Source organism: Somniosus microcephalus, chromosome 26 (assembly GCF_052327205.1).
Source record: "Somniosus microcephalus isolate GS21.2 chromosome 26, FLI_Smic_1.0, whole genome shotgun sequence".
Taxonomy (NCBI): domain Eukaryota; kingdom Metazoa; phylum Chordata; class Chondrichthyes; order Squaliformes; family Somniosidae; genus Somniosus; species Somniosus microcephalus.
This window is the reverse complement of record NC_141012.1, coordinates 44,372,211-44,387,557: the sequence shown is the minus strand read 5'-3', so window position 1 is coordinate 44,387,557 and position 15,347 is coordinate 44,372,211. Positions and strand designations below refer to the sequence as shown.

The 15,347-nt window shown below is 46.8% G+C and overlaps 1 protein-coding gene across 2 annotated transcripts in view; it reads right to left on the bottom strand.

The window, feature by feature from the left end:
• Positions 1-15,347, bottom strand: part of LOC147100431 (cell adhesion molecule-related/down-regulated by oncogenes-like) — a 132,633-nt gene that overhangs the window by 61,164 nt on the left and 56,122 nt on the right. Inside the window, exon 1 of one of the 2 annotated variants that reach the window (XM_085968134.1) lies at positions 8,339-8,837. The exons of the other annotated variant lie outside the window; for it this stretch is intronic. Coding sequence (XP_085824260.1) covers positions 8,339-8,366 — 28 coding nt within the window. The 5' untranslated portion in view covers positions 8,367-8,837. Of the gene's footprint in view, positions 1-8,338; positions 8,838-15,347 lie in introns of those variants that run through there. 2 annotated transcript variants of the gene reach the window in all.

Genomic DNA, 15,347 nt, shown 5'->3' with positions numbered 1-15,347 from the left:
CACAGGAAATGTATATCAACAATGTACACCAACCATACATGTTGGGGGTTTGCAATATTTGCATAACGTTTATATCCACTGGTAATACCATACTAATGAAATGCAGTTTCACCATTACCAACTTTAGCCTGTCCTACCCTGCGATAGCAGCAGCTGGCATATGAGCACAGAGCTGGCATAGAGGGTTGGCAACTCTGGTTCGACATATTCTTGAAGGTTTCATCATTTCCTCACCCAAACAGCCTTCCCCCAAATCTCCAATATTTTTATAACTAAAACAAATGTGTTCAAAGAAAATGAAAAAAAAAACAAACAACTTTTTAATGCCCCCATGAGTTTTCTCAAGGGGTGCTAGCAGCAGTGTCCAGGAGATTTATTTTTAATTCCTGGAAACTCCAAGGCAATCCTGGAGGGTTAGCAGCCACAGAAAAACCAAAGAATTGGAAACTTTTACTCAATATTATATGGATACATTGACACCACCACCGTAACTACTGAACACAATCCCACAATGCACAAGTGTTATGCTTCCATGGGCCATACTGTTGTTTCACAAGACTCTCTGAAAGGCAATCAAATTAGTACCAATTAGTGTCAAACTTGAGGTGCTTGTGTTCTGACTCGCATGGCTGAATTTAACCAGCCCAGCACTAATTTCATTTCCAGACTTGCCCCAGTATAGAGCAAGAGAGCCCATTAACGAGTGGACCCTAGAGTGTGAGGACACCCCTTTATTCAGCCTGTGAATCAAACCAATCTCCCAATGCAGAAAAGGACTTAATTGACAAGCAAATATTTTCAAAATGGTTGCTGCTACAGCCAGCACCTTGCTAAACCGCTTTGCCCACCTTTGAGCAGGGGGCGAAGTGATTGTTTTGTGCTACCATGTCACGCTGTGTACTTTCTGAACATGATTGAGGCAAAGCCGGGCCTTACTGTGGTGTGATCTACACGTGACAGATCTTCCAAATTAGCTTTTAGTAACATAATACAGCCACCTGAGCTCCTACTCAGTTATTAAAATGTGTAAGTCTGGAATGTTCTTCGTAGACACACTGGCCGTGGGTTGATGTGTCCAGGCCAGGCCAGGGCTACCTGTGAAATGCAGGAATTGGAGATGGAAACTCAGACCCTGATAAGGGCGATGCTCTGACACAATTGCTACTGTTTCCCAACTAGGAAATGAAGCAAATCAGACTGTACACAACTAATCTCATTGCAACAGAAATCAATTTAACACAGCCGCGAACAACTCCAAGTCCCCAACCTATTCCAGTTGTGCACAGCCACCTACTCCAAGCAGTAACCCATTGCAGTTCCAACTTATTTCAGTCAGTGTTGTGTCAATGTCTGGCCAGTATCACATACAGATATTGGAGCAGTGGATTGGTCCACTGAATTAGACTTTTACCCCTGGGACCTGGGTTCGAATCCAGCTCGGTGTAATGGGAATGAAGATCTCTTCTGTCTGCTGGCTGTCAGGGTTCGATGCAAAATTACTTTGGGTAGTCTCAATCCATCTAGTGGGCATGGGCACAACAGAGCCCCTCCGATTCACTCATTGCAAATAATGGTTGAAGAAAGAAAGAGACTCTTGGATCAGATCACCATCAGATTTTCCTGTACAGGAAACTTTGGTTTATCCGGAGGTTAGCTGTCCAGAATGCTCGAGCCACCGGCAAAAATCAGGAGCCGTTTCGTTAGTTTTTTTTTCTTTTCGTTGCTTTTTTCCCCACCAGTCAGGCTCTGCACGGTCTCGCTGAAGCTGTTGCTAAGCTACAGAGACGCTTGCAAGGTACGGCCGACTGTTTAGAAGCAGGGTTTGTTGCCAGATACGGAGCTCAAAATCTCCGTATGTTTCAACATTAGCGCTGGTTTGTCCGGCAGTTTGGATGGGACGGCAACAGCTCAGTCCCGTTGGTGCCGGATAGCACAAAGTTTCCTGTATTTACTGCAACCAGGCAATCCAATATGCCCAGAAAATAGATCCACCCCATCTTCTCCAGACCGTAAGTATAGTGCAAAGCTTACTGATTGCAGATTGTGCATGTCTTGCTCTTTTCTCTCTACAGTTGTGTCACAGTAGTCAACCCACCTGTGATATCCTGTACAGTCCCTCGCCCCAGGTTTTCGTGCATGCCTGGATGACACTCAACAGTTTAATGTTTCAACTGGAGGAGCCTGTAGGCTTTAGGGGAAACATGGCTTGGCAGAATTCACAGATCCTGGTGTGTCTGCTGAAATTGAAGGTGTGCTGTCTCTAAAGTAGATGGGAAGGATCATCATACCAGGGAGGATCACCCTACTAGGAGTCAACCCACAGCCCTGTACAACAGTTGTTGATTGCAGCCCCATGAGACCACCACTCACTAATTTATTTGTCTCCTACCCAAAGCAGCTGCTTCCTCACTACAAATAAACTCCAAAAATGAACCTGCAGCATGCTTCTGTGTAATTGTGCTACCCCTTCACTGATTATGTTCCAGACTTTGACTCACTGGGGTGTATGCGCATGCTTGCGTGCATTGGATGGGGTGGGGGGGGGGTTAAGTAAGAGAACTGAACTTTCTGTATGATTAGGTTTGCCATGGATAGTGATGTTTAGACTATAGACAAAAGCTGGCCTGGAAAACATTGCGAATGTCAGATTTAAAGTCTGGCATTTCCTGTGCCAGCAGATTCTAAAACGAGAGAATATTCAGCCTCCACTCCAAAATGAGTCTCTTTTAAATAAAGGACTTCCCCGAGTGGGGCTGGAAACTGGGTGCGACACTGGGTTAGAATGCTACACTTTCATTAGAAAGCTGGGTATAAATCCAACCCAGACTGAGGAGATGAAAGTCTCAGCTGGGTCAGCTACAAGGGTCCTACATGAAGTGATTCAGGGCAGTCTGAACACCTAGCATAGAATTCCCCTATGTGGCATTAGATAGGGCACAAGGGAAACTGAAAGTGTCACACTGGTGCAGCAAGGGGAGTTTGCATGGAGTGGAAAAAAAACTTTGCTCCGACCTGGGAATGCTTGATGGCGACGTCGGATACTCGAGAAGGCAAGTGTTTCATTTCCCAGAACCATCAGTCCTCAATTTGGTGAGGCCAAAAAAAAAAATCACCAAATTCATTTTAGAAGAAGTTGGCCCAACTGTGATGTTCCTATTACGAAGCTTCCACTGCTGGTGACCGAGCAATTTCTCCCTATTTTAATTGTGGGACTTTAAAAAATTACCTTCCTCAACTAAGCCCTTCATGAAAAGAAACATTACATAAGGATTATAATTTTTGACTTCCTCTGGGAAAGCAGTGAATTGCAGAATGTTCTATGTGACTCCTTAATCCGGCACAGGAGACCCATTATTTTTTTCTAAAAACAGACCCATCTTCCAGAGAAGATTTGGAATTGTAATACTTCAAAACCCTAGCTGCTTTTATGTTGGGTTAAGTGCTACAGGAGTGTTGCCAGCTCCTGACACGCAGTGCTCACACAGCCAATGGCAAACCCAAAGTGAACTTGTTAGATTCCCCAAGGCCAGCAACCAGGAAAATTTTATTCATTCCCAGGACGTGGGCGTTGCTGGCAAGGACTGCCGTTATTGCCCATCCCTGGTGGTCCTTCTGTAAAAGTTTGATACAACTGAATGGCTTGCTAGGCCAATGCAGAGGGCAGTTAAGAGTCAACCATGATGGTGTGGGGCTGGAGTCACACATAGGCCAGACCAGGTAAGTACAGCAGGTTTCCTTCCTTGAAGAATATTAGTAAACCAGTTGGGCTTTTAATGACAATCCGGCAGCTTCATGGTCACTTCTACTGATCCCAATTTCTTATTTCCAGATTTTATTTTAAACTAAATTCAAATTCTCAAACTACCTTGGTGAAATTTGAACTCGCATTCACTGGATTACTCGTCCAGTAACACAACCACTACGCTACCGGACCCCTAAAAATCCAGTACAAAACAGGGCTCCCCTTCCACCAGTCTTAGTAAACCTGGAAACCTGTGTTTTGGTTTGGTGTTACCAGTTGCACACAAATCACACATCAGGAGCTGTTGCCTTTAGCCCAATATAGAAGTAGTTCCTCCATCCAACTACTGTCAGCCAATGCACGCCACCAGCCCCCTAGCCCTCATCTCCCCCATCCCAATTTTGCTTCCAATCCCCTCTTAGTTCAACTGACGAGATCCCTCCCTTGCCTCCGATTTTCATCAAATGTTCATCAACAGAATCTCAAAGCTGTTGATGAAATGTAGCACTTTGATGTAATGCACAGCTACCAATGTGTGAATAGGCACAATCCTGGACAGTAGGCATGAGTGACAGCTGACGATATGCAGCAGTACTAGAATGTTCAAAACAAAAAAGTATACTTTTTATAAAATTGATTCCCCCTCCCCCCTCAAATTTTAAATGTTTTCATTTTGAAAATTCCCATACCACTGCCTTTTCACAGCTTCCCTTCACTAGCCAGGTGCGTTGTCTCGGAGCTATGCCAGCTTGGGCAGTGGCAGCTGTAAATACCTGCCCCCTTCTGGCTAAACACATTATCCGGTTGCCACATTGAACATGATAAACTAATATGAATAGACTGGCACATAGGATTGGAGGGTGGTGGGATGGGCTGTGGGAATGCCCCGCTGTAGGCAACTAAAGGTCCCATGCACCTACAGGCACCCAATAGAACACCTTTTGTCCAGTTAAGCTCAAGCACCACATCAAACACAATCTGTTACCTAATGTATTAATCTGGGATACGGATACTGTGACTGAGTGGGGCCTAACAACAGAAGAAACACAGGGCACTATTGAACAGAGCAGTTCCTTTAAAGGGCCAATCCCACCTCCTTACCACATTAATTTCTCAGGAAGCTAACGTGACAATGCCAACCCTTTTAATGGATTTAAGTCCTTTGTGTTGCTAACGCACTGACACCAATACATTTAAGAGGAAATAACACACCTAAAGCGAATACATTTTAATGCTGCGTGACCTCAAATTGCTCCCAATGCTGCCACCAGTACATCACCCTAGTGTCATACAGTTCAAAACGCTCCTTCCAGGCACAGCCACATTTGGGAGAACAAAATCTAGAATTGTACAACTGGGTCTTATGCCACAGTTCATGTTGGCACAGTAAGGGTGATTCTGTAATTCCGGCCAATACCGCTTCCTACTGGGAATGCTGTATTTCAGAATCACCCCTCGTATGAACACGTCACACAACCAATTGTCGCACTTTGCTCAAATTCAAGTGACAACGGTACCTTTGTTTTAATAAACACATAAAAAGTAACAACAAAAGTTTGACACCAGTGCTGCCAAAGTAACCGGTCCATGAATTGAGCATACCAAAAGTCGCACCTTTAAGAAATAGTCTCCATTTCCACCTCCTCTTCCACTGCAAGTGGGCTTCTCAAATTCTCCTTTATGCTACTCAACATTTGAAAAGTCATCTCGTATACAGATGGGGAAAGACAGAAAACATGTGTGCGTTTAAAGAGGCAAAGGAACAGTGTGCACTGAACAGTATTAATCCTGTCTGTGGGAGGGAACGATATCTGCCAGAGTCTCAAAGAATCGGTCTGGGAAGTTTTTGATAAAACTTAAAGAAAAAAACATTTGCTGAAGTCTTAAAACAGAAACAAGCACTTCCATCTGCTTTGCTCTGCCAACGTCTCTATAACCAGAACAACAATGACATTTTTAACAAAAAGAAACATAGGTCTTGGGGGGGAAATACAGAATATGGAAGGATTTCTATTATACACTCACATCACTGTCAAAATGATCAGCTTTAGGGTAATTATATTTAGTGCAGGATCCCACATCTGACCTAAAAACACCAGGAGCCATTTTTTGGGGGGGAAAAGGTGGGGGTAGAAGGTCAATTAATACCAAGTTTAAGCACCATGGTCACTGGTCTAGATCTGTGCGAAATGCTCATGTACTGGCCTGTGGGGCTAATTGACAAGCTGGCGTGCGTGGCGCTACCAGGCTGGGGAATTTGGCAGAAGTAGACATACGTTATCCTAACTACTGGGGCCCAAAGAGACACAGATGGGAGATGACAACACAGAAAAGGAACGAGGTGCTTTTCATCCCAAAAGAAAACAAACCATTTCAAAAACAGGAAAACTTGCATATGCAGAATTCAGATAAATAATATAGTTCTTCCTTGGATGACTTTCCCTGTCCATCTGACTAAAGCAGTTGTGATTTTGTGCAGAAAATTTGAACAATTATTAGATTTCATTGAAATCAAAACTTACTGCATAGCTGCAGTGCATTCAAGGCTTCTCCACAAACGCAAATAAAAACACTCAATGCTGGGGATCCGCTGGTAACTCCATTGCACAACGCAAACTTTAAAGACTGCGTAGCCAACATGATTGCAACAAGAGGCAAACCCTAATAATTCTTGTACAACATACCATGCCAGAAATATAATCAACATTAGCTGACAGATTAAAAACAACTCTACAGCAGAGTTAGCCACATTTGCGTCTTTGCGGGCTGTATAGGTGCATGCCATGGAATCCCGAGGGTGGCATATAAAGTTTAAATCCACGTTCCCCTTAAACTGCTGGTACAAACAGATCCTAGTGTTCCGATTTGGGACATATCCAACAAATGAGGCAAGTGTCAAAAAAAACTCTTCCCAAACCTCTAGGTGCACAACCAATTAGCAAATGAGAAATATATTTAGGGGCTGGTTGACAAGGTTTAGGGGCCACAGGTAACAGAAGAGCTGAGGGGCGGATACTCGTGTTTTAGGGACATTCTAAGGTGGAATAATTGTGGATACTTCAAGACCATTTGTGAGAATGTAAAAACTCTGCAGCCCATCTCAGAGTCCAATGCACCCGTTTGGTTTGATTAAAGCGTGACATTCAATTAAACACTCATTCCCCACATAATTCCCTGCATTAGTGACCCAGGCATTTCGCATACTGGAAAACATTTCCCAGGATTAATGAGGACACTGACTTAACAGCTTTCTAAAAATACTAGCATTCTCTCTGCTCTAGTAAAGCACTGTTGCAAGAACACTTGGACGGAAACAAATACAATTGTTTAGTCCTCCCTCGATGCAAACACAGCAAAAGGAAAACCAGCCACAGCTTCTGCTCAGCCCAGGCAAGAGCAACAGGAACACTGCTCCTGAAAGCTTTTTAATAGAGAGGCTGAGGATGGAGTGCTTTTATCAGACTGTAACCTAATCCCATGATGGCTCCTTCTAACCATCCCTCAAATGCTCAGTCCTTGGGCTGTGCCTGCTACTCCCACAGGCTGCCGACAAGGCTTGGCATGCCAGCCAGCTAACTTCTGTCAACAGTACCCATATATCCTGACCGGGACTCCTGATCGATCATCAGCTCTCTGTCTTTGTCGCTCTCTTTTTCTCTCTCTCTCACTTTTTTTTTACTGTGTCTCTCTTTCTGTCATTCTTTCTCTGCTCCGTGTCAGTCTCAGCATCTGTTTTTCCTGCTGGTCGGTCTCCTTCTCCATCTCTGCCTTGCTCTGTCCCCCTCCCCTTTGTGTTCTATCTACCCCTCCTCTGTCTCTCTCCCCAACATCCCATTTGCCTGGTTCCATCTGTTTTTCTATCGCCCCTCTGCCTCTGTGTGTGTCGCACTCAGTTTTTAATATCCCTTTCTATCCCCCCCTGTCTCTTTCCTTCCCTCTCCTGATCCTCTATCCCTTTCGGTCTCTTGTCTTTCTACTTCTCTATCTCTTTGTCTCCCTGCTTTTTCCCCCCACTCTCTATTCCTTGTTCTGTCTCCCCTATCTGTTCCTCCCAGCTTGTATTCCTCTCTACCTCGATCCCTTCCTGCCCTCCCCTCCCCTTGTTTTTCTCCTGTTTTCGATCCCTTTCTGCTCTCACACATACCGTGAAACACTGCAGTCTGCGGCAGCCTGCTCTGTGGTTTGAGCTCTGCAGTCTTGTACGCTTGCCAGTCATCCCTGCTCTCCCTCTGGAGTTGGGAGCTGGCTTTGTTGTTAGTCAGGCAGAGCCTCCCGAACAGATGAATCCAAAAAAAAAAAGCCCCGACTCCATTGAATCACCAACAGGAGCCGAGTTCCAGAAGGGGAGGAGGGGCGGCTAAACTCCAGTGTGTGGGAGGTGGGGAGTTACATTGGATACAAAAAAAAGTCAGGGACTAACTTTTGTGCTGGGGGGGGGGGGGGGGGGGTGAAAGGAAGAAAATATATATTTTTAAATAAAAGTAAGAGCTCCTCCTCCAGTTATGGCCTAGGAGAATCTCAGCTGGATCTGAAGCCAGGCGAGCAGCGCCGAGGGGCTACGGGGCCCCTTCCTCCCTCAGCAGCCCGCCCGCTTACCTCTCACCACAGCGGCTGCCCACACCATCCGCTGCCCGACTGCACATCCCGGACACACCGAGGGCAAGCCGCCCGCTCCATGGATGCTCGGCGTCGGCGAGGATTTCTTTCTCTCACTCTCCTCTCGCTCTCTAAAGTCCCAGCACGACGACGACAGCGGCCGTTCCCATGGATGTGAGGTGGTGAGGGGAGCTCGAGCGCTCGCTCGCTCTCTCTCTCTCGCTCTCTCTCTGTGTGGATCAGCTCGAGCGCTGTGTATGTGTGTGGATGGATGTGATGTGATGTGAGGGGAGCTCGAGCTCGCTCACTGTGTGAATGAGCTCTCGCGCTCCGTGTGTGTGAGGGGAGGGGAGCTCGAGCGCGCTCTGTGTGTGATGTGATGCGAGGGGAGGGGAGCGCTCTCTCGCGCTCCCTGTGTGTGTCTGTGAATGAGCTCGAGCGCGCTCTGTGTGTGTGTGAGCTCGAGCGCGCTCCCTGTGTGTGTGTGTGTGTGAATGAGCGAGTGTGCGCGCGCCCCCCTCGAGCCCCAAACCCACAACCAACCGCCTCCTTCCGACCCTACCAACTCCGTTTGGAAGCGAATGGGAGAAAGGGGGAGGGGGGAAGTAAATAAAAACAGGAGACAAATTAATCCCCCCCACCTCTCTCCCTTCACCATTCACAACCCAGTCGCTCTTCTCACTGGAATATTTTCAGTTCAAATCTCTTTATTGGTCAAGTGTTGATTTTTTTTTAATATTCTGATTCTCACCCCCCCTCCTCCTCTTCCTCTCTCCCTGCTGCTTCTAGGTGAGAGGGTCACTGCGGATGACCTCTGACCCCTTTCATTTCTCACTTGACAACCGGCGACAAATGCCTGACGGAGCTTGGGAAGCGGGCCTGCACTGAGCACTCTGCCAGGGGCAGTCAGCCACAGCAGCTAGCACCCACTGTCAACCACCCCCCAGTTAATAACAGTTCATATAGAAGGTTGCCGGGTGATTTGATAGAGGTGTACAAGATTATGACAGGTTTGGATAGGCTAGACGCCGGGGAAAGGCTGTTCCCACATGGTACAAGGGGAATGCGAGGAGAAATCGAGGACCCAGAACTTGCTGCCGATGGACGTGGTGGAAGCGGAGACACTCAATGTTTTCAAGGGGAGACTGGATAGGCACTTGAGGGAAATAAGCTTGCAGGGCTACGGGGATAGAGCGGGGGAATGGGACTGACTGGATTGCTCTGCAGAGAGCTGGCACGGACTCGATGGGCCGAATGGCCTCCTTCTGTGCCGTTATGACTCTATAAGCCATTACTGAGCTGCGGCTTTTTAATCTCGCCTTCTTTGGCTCGGCCCTGTTTTCTTCCTCTGTGGCGCACCTTGGGGCATCTTTCTATAGCATTGATGTTCAAACTTGGAGGTTGGGGGGGTGGTTATTGGGAGAGGGGCGTGAGGGAGGATACATGGGTTTTGCCCCCTTAAATGCCAAGATTACCGACGCACCATACTAAAATATCATTGGCCAATGCGCCCACGCTACACCAGCGCCCCGAGAGCTTGCATGCCATATAACTGGTGCAAGCGTGACGCTTGGCATTCAATAATTGTGAATGGATGGAGCGCGTAAAGTTGATTGAGAAAACTAGGAAACACAATCCTTCCTACTTGGGATTCACATTTGCTGGTCCTGATGAAAATCCTCGACCGCGGTGTGTTGCTTTTTAGAAAGAGGGAGGTGCGCATGGAACTTGAATTTCTGAAGGAGGGCGCAGCATGGAAAAGTTTGGAAACCTCTGCACTATAGCAATGCAAGTTGTTGTTGCTGTAGCTTATTGGCAGGTCCCCAATGCTTTCATGCTGGATTTGAAGCAATCCAATATAGCTTGACAACATCCCTGCACCGTTGAGCCACCAGTCGCAGGCACGTCGCTCTAGGGATGCACCCAGCAAAGGTTCAGGCGCCACCACTGAATTTACATTTGATGGAGGACCGCGCCCAGGCCACATTGTGCTTGCTGCATCTCTCTGCTAACGTGTAGGTTGAGCATGCCTGACGATTTGGCGTAAGGTACAACCTGCTAGTTCAGCTGCTCTTGTCATAACTGTGTGTGCAATATATAAACTGGCTGATCTCCCGTGGCATTGCTCACGGGTAGTTCAGGATGTGGAGCTGTGAGCCGATATGGCCGCTTTGTTTCATTGATGCCTTGCAGTTGCCCCCTGAGGGCTTTAGTGGGTCTGGGTGCACTCAGAGACCTGCAGGGCTGAGATTGGACTGCTTTCCTTGCTGCTGTTTGCGGACTGTGTTGTGCTTTTTTAAACAGTAAATATAAATATTTGAGGGTCGGGGTAGATTCCATCTCTGCTGTGCTCCTGTGTCTGTCCTGAAGGTGCCTGGTACACATGACCACAGTAAGAGGTTAGAGGGCCCCTGGAAGATCTGCTGTGTGATTCCTGTGTGTCTGTGTTTTTTTTCTTTCTCTCATTCTTTCTGTGTTTCTGTCTCCTCGTTTCTGGCAAGCTCACATAACCCTAAGTTTCTCTCTCGGTTTCTGTGAATCTCACTCCCTCTCTGTTACTGTTATTCTCACTTCATCTTTCCTACATCACAACAGTGACTACACTTCAGAAGTACTCCATTGGCTGTAAAACGCTTTGGGACAACCTGAAGTCATGAAAGGTGCTTATATAAATGCTCTTTTTATTTATTTATTTTTATCTTTTTCTTTTATTCCCACTCCTGTGTTTCTGTTACTTTCTCCTTGTTTTTGTTCTTCCCACTCTCTGTTACTCTCCCTCTTTCTCTGTGTTTTTCTTTTTCTGTTAATCTCTTTAAGGGATCATAGCTATTGGAGGGAGTGAGCAGAATAGGTTGGAGCAGCTGGAGGCAGCCACCGAAGGGGAGAGGAACAGCGTCCCCAGCATGCCTGTGTCAATGGTCTGCAGGTGTTGTTGACATCTGTCCTGAGGATGTTAGGCCGGAGCTGGAATAGACCCAGGAATGCCAAATGTGGTGACGACCGCTGAGCTTCCGACCTCATATCCTCTCCATCACAAAGACCACGTACTTCCACCACTGTAACATTGCCTGTCTCAGTCCATCTCCTGCCAAACCCTCATTCGTGCTTTGTCATCGCCATGACTATGCCAACACTCCCCTGGCTGGTATCCCATCATAGAGTCATACAGCACAGAAAGAGGCCCTTCGGCCCATCGCGTCCGCGCCGGCCATCAAGCCCTGTCTAATCTAATCCCATTTTCCAGCATTTGGTCCGTAGCCTTGTATGCTATGGCATTTCAAGTGCTCATCCAAATGCTTCTTGAATGTTGTGAGGGTTCCTGCCTCTACCACCCTTTCAGGCAGTGAGTTCCAGATTCCAACCACCCTCTGGGTGAAAAGCTTTTCCTCAAATCCCCTCTAAACCTCCTGCCCCTTACCTTGAATCTATGCCCCCTTGTTATTGACCCCTCTACTAAGGGGTCCCTCATAATTTTGTACACCTCAATCAGGTCCCCCCTCAGCCTTCTCTGCTCCAAGGGAAACAACCCCAACCTGTCCAGTCTTTCTTCATAGCTGAAGCGCTCCAGCCCAGGTAACATCCTGGTAAATCTCCTCTGCACCCTCTCCAAAGCAATCACATCCTTCCTATAGTGTGGCGACCAGAACTGCACACAGTACTCCAGCTGTGGCCTTATCAGCGTTTTGTACAGCTCCATCATAACCGCCCTGCTCTTATATTCTATGCCTCGGCTAATGAAGGCAAGTATCCCATATGCCTTTTTAACCACCTTATCCACCTGTTCTGCTGCCTTCAGGGATCTATGTACATGCACACCAAGCTCCCTCTGATCCTCTGTCTTTCCTGGGGTCTTACCATTCATTGTGTATTCCCTTGCCTTGTTAGTCCGTCCACCCTCTAAGCTTTAGCTTATCCAAACACTATTGCCTGTATCCTATCTTGCACCAAGTTCCACTCACCGATCACTCCTGTCACACATGACCTACATTGGTTTTCGGTTCCCCAATGCCTCCAATATAAAATTCTCACCCTCATGTTTAAATCCCTCCACGACTCGCCCCTCCCTACCTCTGTAACCCTTCTGCAGCCCTATAACTCTCCGAGAACTCTGCATTCGTCCAACTCTGGCTTCTTGAGCACCTCCTGCTCCCTTCACCACCATTGGTGTCCGTGCCTTCAGCTGTCTAGGCCCTAAGCTCTGGAATTTCCTCCCTAAAGCCCTCTGCTTCTCCAATTCCCTCTCCTCCTTTAAGACCCTCCTTAAGACCCACCTCTTTGACTAAGCTTTGAGTCACCCCATCTCATATCTCCGTCTTTAGCTCTGTGTCGATTTGTGTCTGATTAAGCTATTGTGAAGCACCTTGGGACATTTTTCTACGTTAAAGATGCTATATAAATGAATGTTGTTGTTGATGAGTGGAAATAACTTTATCTCAGCATTATAGAAAGAAAGAAAGATTTGCATTTATATAGCACCTTTCACGACCACCGGACGTCCCAAAGTGTTTTACATCCGATGAAGTACTTTTTGGAGTGTAGTCACTGTTGTAATGTGAGAAACGCGGCAGCTAATTTGCGCACAGCAAGCTCCCACAATCAGCAATGTGATAATGGCCAGATAATCTGTTTTTGTTATGTTGATGTCCTGGCCAATTTTATCTTGGACACAGGTCATATACACAAGTAACTGACTTATTGTCACTATTGCGAGTGGATATAAAGTACATCCATAAGCTCCTTTGCCTGTATTTGTTTATACCACATATGAAGTAATTAAAATTAGACACCAGTATTAAACCCAAATTGTGTGGAAGTGCGGATTCTGGCCCAGTTATGATGATGTCACTGTGAGCCATTTTATCTCATGGCGTCGCCACCTCGCCATCAAGCACAGAAAAATGTTTCACGGAGGTGATGTCATCATATGTGGCATTAATGGCACCACTGGCAGTACCCATTAACCCTTAAATTGCTGAAACTCCCAGGAAGGTGAGGGGTCCATGGCCTCGCCCCGCCCTATCTCTGTAACCTCCTCCAGCCCTACAACCCTCCGAGATATCTGCACTCCTCCAATTCTTATGCATCCCTGATTTTAATCACTCCACCGTCAGCGGCCGTGTCTTCAGCTGCCTAGGCCCTGCGCTCTGGAATTCCCACCCTAAGCCTCTCTACCTCTCTTTCCTCCTTTAAGATGCTCCTTAAAACCTACCTCTTTGATCAAGTCTGCCCTAATATCTCATGTGGCTCGGGGCCATGTGATAATGTTCCTCTAAAGTGCCTCGGGACGTTTTACTACGTTAAAGGCGCTAAACAAATGCAAGTTGTTGTCTGAAGGAAGCTGTGCTTGTACAATAAAGTATCATTCCGATAAACACATTTGTCAACAGAAGACCTGACTGACCATTTTTCCTTCCTATGTCCGGCCACTGTTAATTGCGGGGGGCGGGGGGGGGGGGGGGGGGGCGGCGGTGGAGGTAGTGGAGGAGGGGAAAGGAACAAACCACAAAGGCCAAAGTATGTTTTCTGGAGAACAATTCCAAGCGGCACATTATTGCTAAGGAAACCACCCCAATTGTAAAGTAATGAAGTGATGTACAGGCTGAAATTTACTAGACTGAGGTTGGCCCATTAGCTTTATTTCCGATATATGTTCCACAGTTTAATTCAGGCCTTCAGCTAGCCAGCTAAAGGCAACTTGCCTAATTTACATTGAAAAGAATTAGTCAGGCTCTGTCTTACTAAGATCAAAGCCCGAGGTCTGCGCGCATTCCCCTGGTAACTGAGTTATCAAATAAAAAGGGAGCAAGCAAACTCCAGCTAGTCCTGACTGCTGCTCATTCTGCCTCCTGCTATTGCCCCTGAAGAAGAGGTGCAGACTCGAGGCCTGCTCACAGGCTTCAGCTAGAGATGCCCTTTCACACATAGAGCGGATTGTGGGATAGCAGTGTCAGGGCCTCGGCTCCCCTTGTTCACTGTGCTAAAACCACCCCCTCATCCCCACTGTAGACTAGTTGCCCCACAAAAAAAACCTGCACAGCGGTCGATCTCCCGCAACCCGAATAAGAGAACTGCCCAATTTAAATGCGCCTTAAGTGAGAGAGGCTCGGAGGGTTGGCAGGTGAGTCCTATGATTTTCATTCCCTCACAGAGGCTGGCCATAAGAATGCGTCATCACAGCCTGCACAAGGGGTTACGGCTTACACAGGAGGTTAGAGTCTACATAGGATATGGCCCATACGGAAGGTTATGGCCTACACAGGCAGTTACGACCTATGCAGGAGTTCACGTACCATCTCCAGAGCCTGCAATCCTCTGATAACAAACATCTAATCTGGGAATAAAGAACAAAGATGACATATACTGTTTACTGTTGTAAAGAGAACACAAGGCTTTTAAGACAGAGGCGGCTGCCGAATCTTGCTCTTTGAGAATTCCCCACCATCTTTGCTGAAAAAATGTAACCTGTTCCTCTGCGTCTCACTGTCTGAGAGAAAGCAGAGCTCTCCGCATATCCATAGGATTGTAATTAATCTTACTCCTCATGCTCAGAACATCCTGCGAGTGCCAAGATTAGGAGGAATAAGAGGAAAAACACCCTGAAAATATTTGATTACAAATCAGCTCTACACATCCTGACTCTAGCTTAAGACTTTCTTTTAACCTCTTTCTTTTTCCTGTAACTTTTGTGGCTCTGTATTTCCCATGATCTGTCTCTATAAACCGCACGTAATATCTAAGAGTGCTTCACACATTGCTAGTGATTAAAATCTGTTAGCTCATTTCCTTAGGCCCGTAGGATTCTCTTCCCAGCCCCTGAACTGATTGCATTTCTCCTTGAAGCAGTCAGACAGGGAGGAGGAGTGTACAGAGTCACGGAGCCTGGGGGAGGATTCTGTTCCTCTCCCTAGTGAGCAGGGACTGTAGTACCCAGCATGGTGCTTTCTGTCTGCCCTAGAGGGAGGGCAATCCTGCTGACAGAGCCAACTAAAGACCCAGCTGGGGCCTTGGA